Genomic DNA, 13,659 nt, shown 5'->3' on the forward strand with positions numbered 1-13,659 from the left:
GACAGGACTTATATGACCACTGCCAATTTTCAGTCTTTGAGCTTCCCTTTTCTATAACCTAAGACTAGTGGTTCTCAGTCTCAATATGGCAGGGCACATCTGTCTACCATCCCATTTGAAAATCAGTGCGTGTAATTATGTAATAATAGATGTAAATGGCAGGAGAGTGTTATCTATATGTGTGGTGTGATGTGGTACTTGAAAAAGGCTCCATCATCTATGCTTATACACCCTAAAATGGCATAATATATATTATTAAATGTCTGTTATTACCACCACCATCATCGTCATCATCATCATCACCATCACTGTCACTGTCACTACTACATTCTTGGCCTACCTTCAAAAGTTATGACCAATTCATAAACTCTTAAAGCACATGTTTACTGCCATTCTCTTGGTTTACTTTCACAGGTGACTAATTATCTCTGCTGAGTTTTTATACATTTTACTAATTTAAATCTCACATTATTTCTCTTACTTTTAAGTGCTTGGACTACTTATATTTCCAATATCTGAGTTTTTCTTCATTTCATTTTCCTTATATAAATAAGATCTTCAAGCAGTGTTTGAAGATACTAATAATACTTTATTACATTGCCTCCCCTGGGAGGGCAATTGCCTAGCTGAAATTCTCAGATTTGTTACTAAGCTGCTAGGTCCATAGTGATGAAGAAATTTTGAAATCTGCAGGATAAATTTAATGACAGTGAAGTACAATAATAATACTAACCAAAAAAGGAGAAGAAAACTGTTGCACTGGTTTTGCAAATTAAAATTTCTAATATTTTTCTTACTGGATTCTTATATTTAAACCCTGAGATAATTTTTCAATGTGGTTAACACTTCACTAGAACAAAAGTTCTAAAAATGGCTGCTTAGAAAATAAAAGTGTATTTTAAGAATAAGCTACTGGTTGGGAATTCCCTGGTGGTCCAGTGGTTAGGGCTCCTTGCTTTCACTGCTGAGGGCCCAGGTTCATTCCCTGGTTGGGGAACTAAGATCTCACAAGCCATGTGGTGCAGCCAGAGGAAAAAAAAAAAAAGCTTCTGGTGAGAAAAACTTTGCAACACATACGAATGCAAAGAGCTAATTTTCCATTGTCATCTCTTACTAGCTATTTGATATGAGGCAAATGAAACTCTCTGTGCCTTTCTCATCTGTAAAATGAGAATATTAATTCTTTTTCATAGGGTTTTCTTGAGAATTAACTGTATTTACACCCATGCCTGGCACATGATAACCGTTTTATTAATGTTAGCTCTTGTTATAGTTGTTCCCTGTGTAAAAAAAGAAATCTTAAAAATTAAAGGGAAGCGCTTCCCTGGTGGCGCAGTGGTTGAGAATCTGCCTGCCAATGCAGGGGACACGGGAGGAAAAGAAAGTCATCCATGTTAGTAATAAATAAATGCAACTAAAATAACAATGGGATTTCTTTTTTTGCCTACCAGATTGGCAAAGTTTAGAAAAATTGATAACATGTAATATTAGCCAGAGTATGGGAAAAACATTCTAATATGGTATTGGTGGAGTGTAAATTGCTATAATAATTTTGTAGGACAGCCTGTTAAAATTGAAAAGACTCATGCCTTTTGTACAAATGCACAGAAATATGTACAGCAGTATTCAGTAAAGCACTGTTTGTAATAGTGAATAATTAGAATGACCTACCTAGCCAGAAAGACTGGTTACATTCTAACAGTACTGATTCTGATGGTTTCCTGAGTACCGACTCTAGGCCAGGCACTGTGCTTGCATCTACAAATCTATTTATATTCCCTTGATCTTTACCCTAAGTCTGTGATAGGCATTGAGAGTTCCATTTTATGGCTAAAGAAACTGAGGTACAGAGAAATGCAGGAACCTTCCCAAGGCCCACATTACTAGTAAGTGGCAAAGACAGACATTGAACTTAATCTGACTCCAAGGGCTATGTTATCTCATTACCCCATGTGATGGTACATTATAGAACTCTTGTACGAGGAGAGCTAGATTGACTATTACCAACTTGTAAAGGTCTCCAAAATACATATACTATACGAAGCACACATAATATGTGAAAAAGCAAGTTACAAAATAGTATATATAATATGATCCCTTAAAAAAATTATTAATATGGTAATATGTGAATCAAAAAAAGTCTGGAGAGGGGCTTCCCTGATGGCGCAGTGGTAGAGAGTCCGCCTGCCGATGCAGGGGACGCGGGTTTGTGCCCCGGTCCAGGAGGATCCCACATGCCGCAGAGCGGCTAGGCCTGTGGACGGGCCATAGCCGCTGGGCCTGCGCGTCTGGAGCCTGTGCTCTGCAGCGGGAGAGGCCGCGGCAGTGAGAGGCCCGCGTACCGCAAAAATAAAATAAAAAAGTCTGGAGAGATAAACAACAAATTATAAATGTTTGTTATGTCTTAAGCAGGTGGGATTACTGGATTCACTATTTTTTATAATTTTAGTTTTCAACAAGCATGTATTACTGTTTTAAATTCTTTTTTTTTTTTTAAGACTTTTAAAAAATCAAATACTTTTTTTTTTAAGCTAACATTTTCACTTTCTTCCGTCTTTTAGGTGATTCCAGTGAATTCGGCAGGCTCTCCTGTTGGGGATGTACCGTTCATCCGGTCGGGATTACTGGGGTTTGTAGGGCCAGTAAGTGACACTTTCATATTTGTTTTGGTGCATGTGATCCAAATATTTGTACTTTAGTTCACAGAACAAATTCTTATTAGTGCAAAAGTATTACAGGGCCGCTTAACTTATATTTAGAGCAGTTCCTGTAAAAATGTCATAAAATGAGTAATGTTTATTGCTCCAGTTACCCAAATTCATTTTATTTCTTCAAACTAAGACATTATCTTTTATTTTCAAAACTCTTTTCACTTATTCTTCCTATGTTGCATTGATTTGATTAATATATTTCAGTAAGTTAGAAGAGTGCCGAAAAAGTTACCTTCAATAGCAAAGGGAAACCATAATAATGTACAAATCATTTTCATACAGATTATCAGTACTACACCAGGTGTAACAGTAAATTCTCTGAATGAAAACAATTTGTTTTTCAATAGATGGTATTTACAGGCATTGGGTTTACAGAGACAATTAGGATACAAAACCTGTTCTCAAAGAGCTCACAGTTAGTTTCATGAGCCGGTGAGGAAGGCAGAGAGGCAGAGCATGAAGGGCTTTGCATGACATAATGGGAAGTTTGGATTTTATTTTGTAAGTAATAGACCTTCATTATCATAGTTGAGCCCACATACCTCCCTCCATCTCTTAATTACCTCCTTACCCTCTCTTTTTTCTCCTCATAACAGTTCAAGTTCTATAAGAAAAGATCTAATTTTATTTTATTTCTTCCCAACCATTTATGGGTGACGGTGGGGTTGAGGACATACCTCTAAGAGAATCACTCTCCTAGAAAGAGACATCTACACCTATTATCTTGACTTCTTCACTCAGCACCAAGAAATTCTCAGAGACCCGGCTCCTTTTAGCTTCCACTCCACTATTGAGGTCCAAGATGGAGCTCCAGCCATCACATCTGCATTCCAGGAAACAGGACAGAAGAAAGGGTGTAGCCTTACTATCTCTTAAGAGAAATTCCCTGAAGCTGCTGAGCAACACTTCTACTTATATCTCATTGTTCTGAACTAGTCATCTGGCCACACATAGCTGCAAGGGAGGCTGAAATGCAGGCTTTATTTTGGTCAGCCATGCCCAGCTAGAAATTCTACTACTGTGAAAGAAATGGAAAAATAGATGTTGGAGGACTAGCAGTGACTGTCTTGTTCTCTTTATTCACTTCTACCATAGGACTTTTCAGACTGTGTTGAAAATGGCTGATTTTCTTCTGTCTTCTGGGATGACAGAAGGATGGGCCAGTAGCTTCTTGAGACTAGAGATTATGTCTTACTTACAAAGTCTAGTCAGTGTATGGCCTAGTCAGTGTATGGCACTACATCGTGCTTAGTAAATCAATTAGTGACATTCAAATGGAGATGACTACTAGATAATTCAATATATGTAAATGGTCCAAAAATTTAGGAATTCTGTAATGAATGGGAAAAGTTAATTTATTGCAAATGGGCCTGGGAAAATTATTGATAAAAATTATATGAAATAATAAATAATAGAATTATTTATACAGTGATGCTTTGAGGACATTGACAGCAGACTTTCCTGCAGCTCGGTTATTTTTTTGGAAAGGAGAGGCTCCTACAATTCCTTAGACCTTTCTTTATTAACTTATTTCTGATATTACCGGATGGAAACATTATCCTTATAAATCTGAGACATTCATTCTCACATTAAAACTGTTTTACTCTCTTCCTAATTCCAGTGTTAAATGGTCTATCAATTTTCTCCTCTGCATCCATCCCATGAATAAGTACAGAAAATGAACTAATACATAATCATGGCTGGGAAAATGAACTGTGGTCATTTGGCATCCTAGTTGCTTTCTTATAAAATTCCTCCCTGTGACTTCCCTGGTGGTCCAGTGGTTAAGACTCCACACTTCCACTGCAAGGGGCACAGGTTCAATCCCTGGTTGGGGAACTAGGATCCCAACAGGCCTTGCAGTGTGGCAAAAAAATAAAATATAATTCCTCCCTAAGAATGAATATGAGCCTTTCCTGGTGGCGCAGTGGTTAAGAATCCGCCTGCCAACGCAGTAGACACGGGTTTGAGCCCTGGTCTGGGAATATCCCACATGCCACGGAGCAACTAAGCCCGTGAACTACAATTACTGAAACTGCGCTCTGGGGCCCGCGAGCCACAACTACTGAGCCTGCACACGACAACTACTGAAGCCCGTGAGCCTAGAGCCCGTGCGCCACAAAAAGAGAAGCCACCCCAGTGAGAAGCCTGCACACTGCAACGAAGAATAATCCCTGCTCGCGCAACTAGAGAAAAGCCCGCGCACAGCAACGGAGACCCAGTGCAGTCAAAAATAAATAAATAAATAAATTAATTAATTAATTAAAAAAGAATGAATATGAATGGATTCCCTTCTTTTATACTATTAAAACTGCATTAATTGTAGGATGCCACTGATTCTAAGATGTTGAGATGTGAAACACTTTTTTAGAATCCATAAAATATGATATTTTCTTTCCTACAGTTTTTATGAGATTTATTTCAAGGCGGAAAGTAAAATGTCTGTTTTGCTATGTAAATTATGTAAATCATTGTTACCTTTCAGGGCAGCTTGGTTTTCGTGGTTGGAAAAATGGATGGGTTACTGATGGTTAGTGGTCGAAGACATAATGCTGATGACATTGTTGCTACTGGATTGGCTGTTGAATCAATAAAGACTGTTTATAGAGGAAGGTGAGTAGTACAGAGTTCAAAGGTTAGCGCTTCCAGTGGAATCTAAATATATCTCTATAGGGTGATTTGAGTTGTATTCTGTAGATGCTCTAGACTAGGTTGTTTTTGATTAAGTGTAGCAGAAACCAGGCTTTGAATATTTATCTTAAAATGTCTGGTTCTTTGGCTGTAATTGAGGGGCTGTAACCATATCCTGTATTTGAGTTTTTAATTACTACTGTTTGTTGAATCCTGAAGACTGAGGAGATTTCTGAAACATTGAACTTCCTACATTCCTTCAATACAGAAGTCCCCCCATTCAGTCTAATTGAGATAGATGCTACTCTGTAGGAGTTTACATCTAAGAATTGTTCTCTTACTTGACTCTAAATTATTAACCATTTTAATGTAGAGATTGACATAGTACATAAGTGCTAATTTCAAATTCCATGGATGAAGTCAATTAGATTTCCTTTTTTCTTTGCGTATTAACTCAAGAAAAGATACTTGGCATATATTTGAGTAATTGATGTCCTGTTCAGTAGTTTTCAGTCATGGATATATGTCTTTAAAGCAATCCTGGTGTCCCTTAGTTTTTGAAGCAGTAGAAAAATTAAACCACTAGAAAACCAGTTCCTGAAATGTATAGTCTTTTGTAATGGTGTGGCTTCCTGTGAGATGTAAACTCCATGGGGTACTGGACCTTCTGTCTTTGGTCACGGTCACATCCCCAGCACTCAGCACAGCCCCTGGCACGCAGTAGGTGTTCATTAAATATGTGTGAATGAAAGGAAAGAAGGAAGGGAGGTGGTCCGGCTTGCTGGCGTTCTCAGCCCTCCAGTGCCTTCCCATTATTTCATACATTCATTCAACAAGCGTTTATTGGGTGCCAACTGTGTGCCAATGTTCTGGATGCTCAGGGTGTGGCAGTGAACAACACAGTCCACGTCTCTGCCCACGGGAACTCACGTTCTCATTGGGGGAAGAGCAGGTAACCACATAGGGAAACAGATACTACGTGAGCTGGTGATGAGTGCTGTGCAGGAAGGACACACGAGGTGGTGGTGCCTGCGGGTTATACGGGGAGTCTGGGAATGCCTCACTAGCAGGGGGACGTTTGAGCCGAGACCTCACTCAGCATCCCCATCCCCCCGCCTCCAGGTCCTCCGTGACCACCCGGGCGGGTCTGACCTCTCCCCACCACTCTCTGCTTCACCACCCTGCTCCAGGCACACTGGCCTTCTTGCTGTTCCTCAAACCTGCCAAGCTCGTTCCTACCTCAGAACCTTTTCGCTTTCCGTTCCTTCTGCCCGGAAACCTCTTCCTCCAGATCTCCGCGCGGCTCGCGTCCTCACCTCATTCAGGTCTCTGCTCCAATGTCCGCTCCTCAGGGAAGCGCTGCCCGCGCCCCCCGACCCCCACCCCCCAACCCACACACTGCTCCGCTCCCACCCTGCCTCGGTCCCCTGGTGTATAGCGCAATGTGATTGTTCTGTCTCTGACACGCAAGCTCCACAAAGACAGGGACTTCAGCTTATTTATCGCTATGTCCCAATATTCACAACAGTGGCGCTTAGTACACGTTTTTTGAGTCCTCGTTTTGATGGTAATGATTGTGACGTTTTCTTTTCTAAACTACTCCTTCCTGGGCAGTGTGGTGGGGATGTCTCCTCTCTGTAATTCCAACTGAGCAAAGCAAATAGGACTGATTGTGAAGGGAGTCCTGATGTGTTTGATCTGTCTCTCTTAGAATTGCTGTGTTTTCTGTGTCTGTATTTTATGATGAGCGCATCGTGGTGGTTGCAGAACAAAGACCTGACGCTTCCGAGGAAGATAGTTTCCAGTGGATGAGCCGTGTGCTACAGGTGAGCGCACCTGGGGTCTCTGTCGGGGAGGTTGACTTTGCTGTCAAAGGCAGTAGAAGCCACCGCTGAAGCGTTTTCTTCAGTGGACCAGTTATGTTGCCTTGTTTTTTTTCCTGCCAGTAGCTACTCAAATATTCTAGCTACTGTTAGCAAAAGCAGATAATACCACACCTCCTTGTGTACCACAAAGTATTTTTCTGCTCAGGTTGCCAAAAACAATTGAATTTGACTTGCCTCAGCAAGTTCTTTCACTCTTTTGTGCCTGAGTGTTAACTACCCATGAACGTTTTAACTGTCCAAATGTGGAACACATCTTTGACATAATCAGTCCCCATGTCAACAGCTGCAGTCTTACTGCATGCTACAAGTGTTGCCTAGAGTGTGAGGAATCCGATAGAGCTGCTCTTCTTACTTTGAAGGAGCTTTACTGTGGAGTTAGAGATCTAGATGAAGTAAACCACTAGGGAAGGAGAAAGATATGGGCGCAGTATAAGGGAAGCAGAGGAGCAGGCTAGAATGATGAAGAGAGCCTAGTATTCATTTATAATCATACTTTGAACCCCAGCTCCACTCCCTACCACATAAGTGCCTTTAGGCAGCTTACTTAACCTCACTGAGTTTATTTTCTCATCTGTAAAGTGGGGATAAAATTTTCTATATTACAGAGCTATTGGAAGGTTAATTGATGGTAATTAGATAATGAACTGAAATATTGAGTACCTGCCTTCAGTAAAAGATGATGGTGATTATTAGTAATATAAAAAAGAATAATCATAAGCGTATCTCCAATAAGGAGTTTAGGGAGGCCCGCTTTATCTTAAATAACATTCCCTTTCACTCTCTGTCCCCTCACTCTTCTCTATTTTCTGCTTAGTATTTATCAGCATATAAGTGTCTTTATATTTATGGTTTTATACATGCACTATAATAGAAGACCCATGAAAGCCAAGAGTTACTCTCTCTTGTTCCTGTTAGTCCAGAACCAGATAGCTATGCCAGCACATTATCAGAGTAGGCTCAGTAAATATTTGTTGGATAAATGGATGGTCCAGAGAAAGCATGGACTGTCCTTATCATTGACCTTATATGCATTGGGATTGTTCCCAATGTCTATAACTTGTCTTCTTGGGGCATTTGGATTTATTTACTGCCAGTTAGTAGTAATGTTGTAGAAATATTGTAAGCATGAGATGAGTGATAGCACTAGATGACTTTTAAGATTCTTCCTATCTGCAGTCTGTGATTCTGAATTATCAGTTGGTATAGCATAGGCTGTTTATAGTACAAAATCAGAGAAAGGAAAGAGAATAATGAAGATAGACTAGACAGAAAAAACTGTGAAGAAAGTGGGACTGGGTGATCTCTGAAAGATGGTTTATAATCAGACCTGCAAAGAGAATTTTTTTATACTGTTCATATTTTCAAACACACTGCTTATTTCATTCAGAAAGAACTTTGGGGGATAGTGGTAGAATCTTGTGGTGAATTATGTATTTTTTCCAGTTACAGGAAGCAAATTTCCCGGGTTATTTGTTATTTTTCCCTGGAAAGCAACTATAGGAATTAAATGCAGCGCTAACTTACTAATCCAAATTTTTGTTAGTCATTTGGGGTCTGATTTGGGTGTGAAATAAGAAGGCATTATCTTATATGTAGCTTCTCTGCTTGGGGTACTTGGATCCATAGTAGAACATCAAGAACTCCATATGTTCTGGGAGGTTAGAGCCCAGAGGTTGTTTAATTCCAGGTCTGTGTATGATATAAACTGAACACCTAACTCAACACCTTCTAAGGAATGTCATCAGTGGATGACTTAACCAGGTGGCATATTTTCAGTGAGGAATCCAGGCTACACATGATACATTTGCTAACTTCCTGTATATTCTAAGATACCCAAGACTTAGGAACTATTACAGACTTTCCATGTCCTAGTTATCTCTGTTGGTTAGTGGATTAGTCTGAAGAATATGCTTTTCAGGTTTATTCCCCTGCCCTTTTAAGTCATTTTAATAAAAGGCCTTGTCTGTCTTTTATGACTCTTGGTCCATTCGTCTTCTCAGGCTGGATCTCCTTTTCAGTAAGATTTGTGGGTAGTACAAAAGAACCCTCTCAACTGGCATGTTTAGAAATGGTATTGATAGTTGGTTAGTTTTCAAAGGTGATTGAAGCAGAAAACCCTGACAATGAGAAATTCTTCAAGTATTAAATTTTAACACAAAACATAACAAGTGTGCCTTTATTTGATGCAGAGGCGTGTGAGTGTGAGCTACACCAGTTTGAGTTCCAGATCAGCTTACTTCCATAAACTACATCCAAAAGCATTGTCTTTGGTTTCTGGTTTCATTTCCTTTAAGTTAGACTAGAACGTGAGTGTTTGAAAAGAAACTTACCTTTTAGAATTAATTTGCCCATTCCTATCAACAGTAGGAGTTCATCTCTAATGAGTCCTTCAAAAGCATAACTCTTCCTATTTTTGCATTCATATTTTATCAGTGGATATAATAGTTAATTATATGAGCACAGTAACAAGAACAGCAGCTGTAAAAGGTATAGAAGCAGGCACAGCTGACACTCAGTGAGTGCACAGGTGCATGGCTGGGAACAGGGGTGCGCCGAGGGAGCTGTTGGCCTCCAGGACTTGGTGTGCAGTAGGCCTCACCTGGACGTTTTGCAAAGGGGATGCCTAGTAACCTGGTTAACCACTTAAGCAAGGGCTTACTTACAGAGCTTCTGTTTTGTTCATAATAAAAATACTGGGACTTCCCTGGTGGCACAGTGGTTAAGAATCTGCCTGCCAATGCAGGGGACATGGGTTTGAGCCCTGGTCTGGGAAGATCCCACATGCCGCGGAGCAGCTAAGCCCGTGTGCCACAACTACTGAGCCCGCGTGCCACAATTACCGAAGCCCATGCGCTTAGAGCCCATGCTCCACAACAAGCCACTGCAATGAGAAGCCCGTGCACCACAACAAAGAGTAACCCCTGCTCGCCACAACTAGAGAAAGCCTGCACGCAACAACGAAGACCCAGTGCAGCCAAAATTAAATAAATTAATTAAATTAATTTATAAAAAATAAATAAATAAAATTTAAAAATTAAAATAAAAATACTTTGCCTCTGTTTAATTGAGCTATGTTGGACCGCTAAAATATTAAAGGAACCGAAACAAATTTCTAGGTTTTGGATATTATCAATCAGAGAGAACATACTGAGGCTTGCAAATCAGTATCCACCTCTGTCCATTTAGATTTTACTGGGTTGGCCATACCTCACCACTCTGCCATCACTGGAAGGATTAGGTACCTTTAGATGTGTGGGATCCTAATAATCTACCAGATTCTAGACCTAGAATGGAGAGAGAAGGAAAAACTCTAGGGCTTCCCTGGTGGCGCAGTGGTTAAGAATCCTCCTGCTAATGCAGGGGACACGGGTTAGAGCCCTGGTCCAGGAAGATCCCACATGCCGCGGAGCAACTAAGCCTGTGCACCACAACTACTGAGCCTGTGCTCTAGAGCCCACAAGCCACAACTACTGAAGCCCTCGCGCCTAGAGCCCCTGCTCTGCAACAAGAGAAGCCACCGCAGTGAGAAGCCCACGCACCACAACGAAGAGTAGCCCCCGCTCACCACAACTAGAGAAAGCCCACGCGCAGCAACGAAGACCCAAGCAGCCAAAAACAAAATAAACTAAAACACGAAAAACTCTTAGAGTAGAATAATGCATTGTGTTAGGAGGATGTCAAATGTCATAAAATTAATCTCACTGAGTATTTTTTTTGTTTGTATTTTTCTAGGCAATCGATAGCATTCATCAGGTGGGGGTTTATTGTCTTGCTCTGGTGCCTGCCAATACTCTGCCCAAAACTCCACTGGGAGGGATCCACATATCTCAGACGAAACAGCTCTTTCTGGAGGGATCGCTACATCCTTGTAATATCCTCATGTGCCCACATACATGCGTGACCAATTTGCCAAAACCCCGGCAAAAGCAACCAGGTAAGAATGCTGGCTTTGAAGGCATGACATTAAAACTGTAACTTGAAGAAGCTGAATTCTCTCAGCATGATTTTTTTCTCTAGAGTTGGACTTTACAAAGATTAGTAAGTAACATGAGAATAGTATCAGCTGATCAAAAGCAGGAAGGAGTGAGATTTTGTAAAATAGCTTTTCCAGGTTTACTGTTGGCTCAGTCTTCTGAGTAATTATCAGCAGAGTGCCTCCATTGTCCCTGGATGTAAGGTGTGGGGTCAAGGTGATTAGAATCCCACTGGTGGAGGTAGAATAAAGCAAGTCCTGTAAGGGAAGGTTCTGACAATTAGAATAGCTAGTATTTATTGAGGCTTACTAAAAGCCAGATATTAGCTATACATTTTACAAATATGATCCTACAGCTTTGCCCTCAGCTGTGGAAAGTGAAGTTCAGAAAAGTTAAGAATTGTGCCCAAAGTCATATAGTGACAGAGGTGAGATAAATAGCATGTTAGTGACAGAGGTGAGATAAATAGCATGTTTTGCATTTGCCATATTCCTATGAATTCAAGATGCAAATAGAAGTATGTGAATTGCCATATGAAACAAGGAAAAAGCCAAATAGTCAATTTCACCATTTTGCCTAATTTCTGAACAAACCTAGGTTGTAGGGCTAAAGAGTAGGAGACTAAAGGCAGGAGTAAGTGATTGATGGTCAGTCATGTTAAAATATGTATTCAATCCAACGTGAAGTCATTAAGTTTTATTGATGCTTTTTCATTTTAATTGAGAAGTTAATGAGAGCCTCCCAGTTTCTTGTATGCCTGGAAACACATGAGAGCCAAAATCTGGCCTTTATAGTTTCCACTGCTACCACATACACTCACACACACATACACATAGTTGGAAGATTAGGAAGTCAAAGGGAAGTATGGCATTTAATTATATTTCCATTAAGACCGCTTTTGCTAAAAGGTAAATATGTACAATAATAAAATAAAAGGTAAGCCTCTGACTCTCTAGGATATTTTTATTAGGATATTACAATGTTAATCTGCTCTGCTTTGCAGTAGTTATTACTTCAGTGGTCTAGTGGCTGAAGATCATATCATATTTGGCTATATAGATGTTATTGTCAACTCGCCAAGTAACCTTATCTTAGTAACAGTGTGTATAGAGCTAAAGTATATATGATATTTATCAGTTTCTGCTAGTGGGAATGAGAGTTTATGGAGGCTAATATTCTAAAGGGGCAGTTAGAATCAAGTCTGTACTAATCAAGAAATATATAAAAAGGGCTTCCCTGGTGGCGGCGCAGTGGTTGGGGGGTCCGCCTGCCGATGCAGGGGGCATGGGTTCGTGCCCAGTCCGGGAGGATCCCGCGTGCCGCGGAGTGGCTGGGCCCATGAGCCATGGCCGCTGAGCCTGCGCGTCCGGAGCCTGTGCTCCACAATGGGAGAGGCCACGGCAGTGGGAGGCCCGCATACCGCTAAAAAAAGAAAAAGAAAAAGAAATATATAAAAAGAAGTATCTTCATATTTCCTGCCTAAGTATCTGATGGATATGTAAAACATACAAATCCCTCTCCATCTTGTTTTGGTTTTTTTTCTGTGTATGTGTGTGTGGTACGCGGGCCTCTCCCCTTGCGGAGCACAGGCTCAGCGGCCATGGCTCACGGGCCCAGCCGCTCCGCGGCATGTGGGATCTTCCCGGACCAGGTCACAAACCCGTGTCCCCTGCATCAGCAGGCAGACTCTCAACCAATGTTCCACCAGGGAAGCCCCCTTCTCCATCTTGTATTCTGTTATACTGAAGTCCTACATTTGTCTTATGAGTAAAATCCTATTTTAAATAGCATTTAATCTAGAATTCCTTTAACAAAGCTTTCATTTCAGTAGATGCTTAAAGGATGCAACTCAGAGACATAGTAGTTGCTTAAAACATTGCTTTTGCTAGCCAGATTTCACCCAGTTTTACTAAATGATGAAACCTGTATAAAAGGTTTATTCCTAAGCCCTCATAGGCATAGCATCCACCTGTCTGATGAAAGCATTAGATTTGGATTCTGTGTTTTTGCTGTCTGTTGTGATGGTCTGCTAAGATCTTAGTGGAATAAGTATGGGTCAGACCAAAGCAGCTTGAAAATTGTGGCATAGGTGAAGCAGACATGATGTGGGGATAGCATGAGAGGATGGGGTTTAAGAAAAATACAGGAGCATGGAGATAGTTGGGAGTGAGGTAAAAGAGGAAAGGAGGGCTTCCCTGGTGGCGCAGTGGTTGAGAGTCTGCTTGCCGATGCAGGGGATACGGGTTCATGCCCCGGTCCGGGAAGATCCCACATGCCGCGGAGCGGCGAGGCCCGCAAGCCATGGCCGCTGAGCCTGTGCGTCTGGAGCCTCTGCTCCGCAACGGGAGAGGCCACAACAGTGAGAGGCCCGCGTACCGCAGAAAAAAAAAAAGGAGAGGAAAAGGAAGATAGAAACGGTGTTAAGGTAGCCCAGTGACAAAAATCTCATTGAGATGT

General features: G+C 41.1%; 1 protein-coding gene across 5 annotated transcripts in view; it reads left to right on the forward strand.

The window, feature by feature from the left end:
• DIP2B (disco interacting protein 2 homolog B) overlaps nt 1-13,659 on the forward strand; it is a 249,703-nt gene that overhangs the window by 204,355 nt on the left and 31,689 nt on the right. For all 5 annotated transcript variants that reach the window (XM_059082762.2, XM_067009274.1, XM_067009273.1 and 2 more), the window contains 4 exons: nt 2,562-2,642; nt 5,197-5,324; nt 7,054-7,168; nt 10,961-11,162. In XM_059082762.2, the coding sequence (XP_058938745.1) occupies nt 2,562-2,642; nt 5,197-5,324; nt 7,054-7,168; nt 10,961-11,162 (526 nt within the window). The remainder of the gene's footprint in view (nt 1-2,561; nt 2,643-5,196; nt 5,325-7,053; nt 7,169-10,960; nt 11,163-13,659) is intronic.

Source organism: Kogia breviceps, chromosome 12 (genome assembly GCF_026419965.1).
Source record: "Kogia breviceps isolate mKogBre1 chromosome 12, mKogBre1 haplotype 1, whole genome shotgun sequence".
NCBI classification, from domain to species: Eukaryota; Metazoa; Chordata; class Mammalia; order Artiodactyla; family Physeteridae; genus Kogia; species Kogia breviceps.